This window comes from Cannabis sativa, chromosome 4, assembly GCF_029168945.1.
Source record: "Cannabis sativa cultivar Pink pepper isolate KNU-18-1 chromosome 4, ASM2916894v1, whole genome shotgun sequence".
Classification (NCBI taxonomy): Eukaryota; Viridiplantae; Streptophyta; class Magnoliopsida; order Rosales; family Cannabaceae; genus Cannabis; species Cannabis sativa.
Window position 1 is genome coordinate 3,511,410 of NC_083604.1, and position 7,502 is coordinate 3,518,911.

At 33.5% G+C, this 7,502-nt stretch overlaps 2 protein-coding genes across 3 annotated transcripts; one reads left to right on the forward strand and one right to left on the reverse strand.

The window, feature by feature from the left end:
- Positions 1-353: 353 nt before the first annotated feature.
- Positions 354-2,566, forward strand: LOC115714545 (uncharacterized). Of its 2 annotated transcripts, XM_030643280.2 has the most exons (6): positions 354-559; positions 643-819; positions 937-1,101; positions 1,192-1,398; positions 1,696-1,793; positions 1,878-2,566. In XM_030643280.2, exons 1-6 carry the CDS (start codon positions 505-507, stop codon positions 2,409-2,411), a joined length of 1,236 nt encoding a protein of 411 aa, XP_030499140.2. In that variant the 5' UTR covers positions 354-504; the 3' UTR covers positions 2,412-2,566. The 2 variants fall into 2 exon arrangements, with proteins under 2 accessions (XP_030499140.2, XP_060970784.1); XM_061114801.1 differs by having other exon boundaries at positions 1,696-2,566.
- A 1,695-nt stretch (positions 2,567-4,261) lies between these two features.
- LOC115714048 (uncharacterized) lies at positions 4,262-7,223 on the reverse strand. The gene is made up of 7 exons (XM_030642572.2): positions 6,635-7,223; positions 6,472-6,552; positions 6,204-6,380; positions 5,942-6,112; positions 5,611-5,823; positions 5,424-5,512; positions 4,262-5,261 (listed from the first exon to the last, which is right to left on the reverse strand). The coding sequence occupies exons 1-7, from the start codon at positions 6,720-6,722 to the stop codon at positions 4,572-4,574; spliced, it is 1,509 nt and encodes a 502-aa protein (XP_030498432.2). The 5' UTR covers positions 6,723-7,223; the 3' UTR covers positions 4,262-4,571.
- Between the last annotated feature and the right edge of the window lie 279 nt (positions 7,224-7,502).

Below are 7,502 nucleotides of genomic sequence, written 5' to 3' on the forward strand. Positions count from 1 at the left end.
GATTGTCTATGTATATACTAAATCATGAGAATAATCTACCAAATCATGTTCAAATTTTGATATAAATGTACTAAATTATACTTTTAGGGCTCGTTTGGAACGCCGTATTTTATTAACTTTTATGGACACCTAAATATATAATATTTTAGTATAAATTAAAGTTTAACATAGTATTATATAAAAATATAATATATAATCCAATTCAATATAATACAATACAATACAATACGACCTAATACGGCATTCCAAACGAGCCCTTAAAATTTTTATCTATGTTATACTTCTTTTAGTAAAGTTATAAAAAATTCTTAAATTTAATAATTTTAATAGGTGAGAAATTTTTTTAAGATTCTATACAAGTTAAAGTTCATGAAAAAAAAAAAAAAAATTGGAGCCACTTTCATTCTTTTCATGAGTTTGGTTCCCTTCTCTCCCAAGTTAAGCTTCACTTCACTCCTTCTTCTATACAATATTGTTTAGTAAAGCTCCCACCACTGTGCGATCATGGCCTCCGTCTTCTCCTTCCTTCTTCTCTTCTTCCACTTCTCTTCATTTCAAGGTAATTTTCATGCGAATCACTCAAATGATAACAGAGTTTCATTTATTGAATATTTTTACTTATCAATTTTCAACAAATTTCAGTGTTCGCCGCCGAAAAAGTCGTAATCGAAGAAGGTTACACAGTAAAGACGGTGATCGACGGCCACAAGCTCGGGATCAGTCCTTACTCTGTCATCCTTCGTCCTGGATCGTCCGATTTGGTTGTCCTCGATTCTACTGGTAGTTCTTTCTACACCGTACCGTTTCCGATCTCTAATGGTATGTTATTAACCCATTTCACCACCACTAATGTCTTTAAAAGCTTGTATATTTTAGGAAATGGGTTTTTAGGGTTTACTGGTTTAAGTTTCAAGGTTCTGTTATTTTGTTCACCAGATAATGTTGTCAAACGGTTTTCTGGAACCGGTGAAGCTGGGTATGAAGATGGTGAACCGGGCATGGCCCAATTTAGTAAGCCTCGGAGTTTTGCGATAGATTTGAAAGGGAATGTTTATGTTGCTGATAAGAGCAACAATGTGATTAGAAAGATCACTGATTCAGGTTCAGAAAAATTTCATGTATTTCAGTTTTTATCATTATTTGTTGAATGAATGGTTTTGATGGGTTTGATTTCTGTATAATTTTGTGCAGGTGTGACTACAATTGCTGGTCTGAATAAGAAAGTGGGCCATAAGGATGGACCAGTATCAAATGCAACTTTCTCAAGTGATTTTGAGCTTGTTTTTGTGCCAGAGATTTGTGCTTTACTGATTTCTGATCATGGGAATCAACTAGTGCGGCAGATTGATCTCAAGGCCGAGGATTGCCGGAGGGATTCCGGGTCTGGTTCCGGTTCTGGTGAGGCTTTTTTTATTGTTAAAAGTGGCTATTGGCTGTTGTTTCATGCATGAATTTTAATTCCAAAATGGTCAATTTGGTGGGGGAAAACATGTGTTCTTACTCATTGATACTATAAGAAATGAATTTGCCAAAATTTCATTTTGCAAGTGTAATTTACAGTGTGTTCAAGCGACTATAAAACCAGCTCAGAGTGAAAGATGGTCATTTGAACCTATCGAAAGATAGCTTCATGGTCGTTACTTATACAAACAATAGTATTTTAAGCTTGTATATTGCTGGTGGATTTCTTCACAGGTGTGGGAGCTATTTCGATTTGGAGTGTGGCAGTGGGAGTTGCATGCATACTCGGTTTTGCTGGTGGGTTTGCACTCAGGCCTTATATCCTTCCTCATGTAAGTTTCTTCTTGCACTTCAATGCAATGATAATTTTGTATTTGCATACCAGCATAATAAAAACCATGTTCGTTTGTAGACAGGGAGGCATCAGGATGCGCAATTTCAGCGGGACATGGAAGCTTTGCCTAACCCATCTGGAGAAACAAGTTCAGATACTCTGCTTCGCCATCAGAAGCGCAACTGCTAACTCCTCTTTAGTTTGCTCGTTCTTGGAAAGGCTCTTTTGGCTAAGCCTATCTCATATATCTCTTTTATTTAGAATAGATTATCTAGTCCCCCAAATTTCCCCAAAGGAACACGTATCTTTGCTTGGTAGCGACAGTGTCGATAATAGTAGCAGCAGTAGCGAGACAATGAAGTCATTAAAGTATGACAATCAACTGAAGGATTTGATAAGTTTTGACGAAAGCTCGGTGTCATCGAACTTTGCATCCACAGGAATGGTTGAGCAAAGAGAAGAGTATCAGGAGAGGCGTGATGTTGTTCTGTCTGAAAATGGGAAGATAGAGAATATGATAGAGACTAACATTTTGCATTTTGTGGACAAGGCTAAAGAAACTACTCTGATAGACGCAGCTGTGTATGGCAACTCTGGTCTCATCAGAAGAAGATGAAGTTGTTGAAACTTTTAAAGCCTTCCTGCTCTGCTTCTTGTTGCAATGACTATGTCACATATTAGGTTTGTAAATAATCCAACATGCTTGCTGCACTGCTTTCTTGTCAGTTACTGACTTAACTTCCCAAAAATATGGATCATGCTTTCTTGTCAGTCACTTACTTTATTATGCTTTCTTGTCAGTCATGAATTATTAGGTTTGTAATCTTAGGCAACTCAATGGTAAAATCTAAATTTGGTTAAATCAACACCAAAAGAGTATTTTTTTTTTTTTCAATTTCAACCACAACAATATAAATTACACAGAAAAAAATATATTATTTATTATTTTAATTTATAAATATACATATACATTAAGAAAATTTAATTATTTAATTACTAAAAATTTTAAAAAAATAAAAAGCAATTTTAATGCGGTATACATTGTCCTATTACAGTAGACTCTATTCAAGAATAACATCTAATTTGTTATAAAAAATTAAGTTCCAATTTGGGCTAGTTATAAATGAGAATAACTTCTAAATTGTAATTAGTTATACATTTTCTAAGTCCCGTATTAATAAAGTATACCTCTATATAAAAATAATTATATTTTTATAAAATATATACATATATTTTGTAAATTTATTTACATAAAATTAATAATTTTATTCCAAATTGTAATATATGTATTAATATTATATTTACTTTAAAACAATTCTATTATAATGTAGTATTAATAATTATTTATTGTTATTATTGTTACATTGATATTTTTTGGTATTTTAATTTCTTTTTTTTTCTAATGTAACTCTATTTTGTTATAACCTCTCAATTAGAATATAATTTGCTTAGTCCCAAGTGTATTCTTGAATAGAGGTTCTACTGTAATAATAAAAAAAATTTATAGACAATCTCATATATATATATAGAATAGCTTTTAGTGTTCGATTGGATTAATTTTAATGATAAATAATACTAAATTTGAGTTTTTAATGTGTGTTGAAGATGACTTTAAGATCTCTATTCTTTCTCTATCTTCTTCGTATTACTTAAATAATATATGTTTTAATATATTAATAAAGATAAAATATAATATAATTGACATATTATTAAAATATGTTTAAAAAATAAATATTATTTCTCTACATGTAGAGATGTATCTGAAGAAAATAGAAGAGTTTACATCACTTGTTGGAAGGTGCATTTGCTCTATTGTTCTTTAAATTTTTTAAGAATTTTTATCTTAAAGGGCTATTGGGAGTGCTCTAATAATGTATTTAGTTGTTACTCAAATTTTGAAAAGCCCTCAAAATTATGGGAATTGGTGTGCTGGGCAAAACAAAAAAGAATATGAATTGTGTTGTGCTGATCATTTTATAAGTTGGCTTGGCATGGTTCGTAAACTTAATATTTTTGTGTCGTGTTTTACCTAGATTGGTTTGTTTTGGACTCGAATTTGTGCTCTTTTGTTACAATTAATGAATTAACTATAAACGGTTAATCAATTTGTGTTTTTGTGTCGTACTTTCAAACTTATTTCGCTGTAAATCTATAATTTTAGTGTCATGTCGAAAAGACCGGCCTGTTATTTAAAGCTTTACTTTTAATTAACAAAATTGTTTATAGATAGAAAAAGTATTGTTATTGGGCACCAGTAGTGTCTAACACCTTCTATAAGTGACGTCCTACGATTAGTTAGTGATATTCTCTAAACGATATTTTCTCATGTTGTATGGAACCCGAAACTTAATTACATCAATAGCAATATGATAGCAAAAAATATGTTAAACACCCTTTAGCAATTCTCGAAAAGAAAACAACTGCTGATGTTGACTTCAAATGACACAAATTAAATCTTGGGCATCATTTAGGCTCTTTCAAGCATATTAATAGTGTTTATTTTTTTCGATTCCTCAGCAGAGAACAGCCTATAAAAATTACATTTTAAGTAAACAAGCTTGCCCAGATTTTTTTCCTTAATATATGTGCTGAACCAATATTTGAATAACAGCCTTGATTACATTGAACAGATTCAGTATACCTCACACCCCAATAGACATGACCCTCTACATCTCCAGAGAACCCATGCTCAATAATACTCAATACTATATATGTGCTCCAAATTAAGTCAAAACTAATAATTTCTATATGTATATATATCATTCATTCATCTGCCTTAGTTATTATTAAAGCCCATGGAATTGATTCTAGATCGAATGTTGTGATGATCAAACATGGGAGCCCCATAGTCAACTGGTTTAATGATCACAGTTTGGCGCCTTCGGTCATGCTCCTGAACTGCCCCGAATACAACTTCGTTGGTTTTTTCCTCATTTTGCTCGTAGTAAGTATGTGGCACAGATGAGTGGTACATGTTATGATGCTGCTGCTGCTGATGATGCTGATGCTGCTGCTGTTGCTGCTGTTGTTTCTGCTGCTGAAGGTCATCGTCCCAACCATTGTAAAAGGCTCGGCTCTGACGCAATTGTTGCAACTTTTCAGCATCCTTGGACATGAAAGCATATGTTTTCCGAGGTGTTGGGGTTCTTGTTTCAATGGAAGGAGGCTCATCCTCATCCGGTATATTGAAACTTTCTTGCACAGGCCAAGTATTCAAATGCTTTTGCTGTTGTAGATTTTGATATTGATAGTCCAAAGGTGGTTTTCTTCGAAAGCCAGGAAAGACTGCACCTAAAATTTCCATCCCAGCTGTTCCAGTGTTTACCAATAGCTTTCCAATCGATCCAAAGAACCCCTCTTCTTGTTTCTCCGGCTCGTCTTCTGTTGGGATTAAAGGTGGCCTGACTGATTTTGGAGGCTTCTGATATGCACTTGCTGTAAAGCTCGTCTTCTCGGGGCCTAGATCCTGCAAAAACCAATACAACACATGTAAACAAATGTTGTACTCTTACCAAATGAAATCAAAGAAATTTTGACTTATGCTAAAACATTTTCTTGCTCTCTTCACAAAAAGAAGACTCATCCTCACATGTTATAATACCTAATAACAAAAGGCGGTATTACTTACATTCTGCGAAGAGACAATGGTACCCACACGGCGTTGCAGTAATGCCAACATGTAGCCAAAGAAACCAGCACCAAGAAGCATTGCAATCCCTGCAATCAAGCAATACTAATGAAAATAAGCACCTACAATATTTTGTGCAAAAAAGTTGAAAAGACAAACAAAATTCTAGCTGGAAAAGAGTACATACCAAGAGGAAAACCAGTTCCATATTGATAAGCACAGTCATCGAAATGGAGCTGAATCTCCCTGATAGCTCGATTTCCTCTGTCAATTACAAGCAATGAGCAACTACTTCCAATGTAAACCACATCAAAGTCATCAGAGAACTTTGCATCTTCGCTCGGTCCATCAACATGACCTCCCCCGCGACCCCATTTGCCACCAGCAATCGTTGTAACACCTAATAAACAGCACACAATTTTCATTCATATTCAATATATTATACCAAATCAACAACACCCAATTTGGCAAGGGAAATACACAAACAAACACAACAAATTGTCCTATATAGAAATTACCAGCATCACTAAGCTTCCTGATTGCCATATTTGCAGTGTCTGCAATATAAATGTTGCCTCTATCATCAACTGTAATACCCTTTGGATGATTCATTCTGGCCTCTCTAGGCTTCCCATCAACATGTCCAGAGTACCCTTCAGCAGATCCTGCCACCAACCTTGGTCTACTATCTACAATAAACAACAGCATAGATTTAAACAATGATGCTACAAATTACTAAAGATGAAAGGCAAAGAACAATTGAAACTCAAATCCACTTACAAAGAGATAGAGAAGAAGATATCCTATAAAGATTACTATTGGCAGAATCTAAAATCAAAAGCTCCCCATTGGGTAAAACTTCAACAGAATAAGGCTCGATCCCAAGTTTACTTCCATCAAACACTGTCTCCACATTATATCCACTCTCAAACTTCATCAAAGGACGACCAGTAATAGCTGCAAAAAGATAGAATAAATAAATAAAGAGCAAGAAAAAAAATCTTGTAAGAAAAGAAGAAAATGTATATACATCACTAGAGATCTATACCTGTTTTTGTTGTCGGTTTGAGTGACCATATAGATTTCATAGCCATAGATACAGCATTTGACACAAACCCAGTAACGATCTCTGAAAATGCAATCCAAAAAACAGATCATAAATATGGAAACCTTAGTAAAACAAGTAAAGAACATTTTGAAGCTTCACTTACTTGCTGGTACATTAGTAGAAGCTGAAGAGACACATCCAAATAAAACAACCAAAAGAGTGAAACCCAGAAAAAGCTGGTTTTGACCCATTACTCAAATCTTCAAAATGAACCCACAAGATGAATTTTTTCAAGCTCTTGGCATTACAAAAACCCTAACTCTATCTGGGTTTTTTTTTTTGCTAAATATGAATATAGTAAGATGGTAATGGTAATATCAATGAGTGTAGTAGTGAGTGAGTGGGGTTTTTGAGCTTAGCCCAAAACCACTGGCTTTTTACTTTGAATGAAAGCGCAGTGAGTGTTTAGTGGAATGGCAAAAGACGAAAGAGACAAAGGAAGAAGGAAAAGGAGAAATGGGAAAGTAAAGCAACAACAAAGCTCTCATCTTTCTCTCTCTCAGTAGAAAATTTTGATTAAAAAATTAATGGAAATAATAAAAAAGCTTGAGTGACTGGTTTTTGAGATTGATTCCAAAGCCCCACAAAAGAGAGAGAATCATAACCTTTTTTTCTAATCTTTCTCCCAAAAAAAAAACCCATAACATTTTCAGCTTTTTTTTAAAAAAAAATTAAAAAAACATTCAGATTCATAATCACACTACATTTATTCTCTAACCTATTATTACCTAAATCCTCGCCATGTCTAAATGGTGTTTTGTTTTTCTTAATATATTTATATATATACTAACTACAGTCATTGTTGTATTTATTACCGTTGATAATGGTTTTATTTTATTTTTCTATATTTGTTTATAACTGTAGTTGTTTATTATTGAGTAGATTTATAGATAGAGACCCACATGTTATGTTAGCTTAATTAAAAAAAGAAAAGATTAATTAATTAAAGAGCTTTAAATTGAGATTTGATC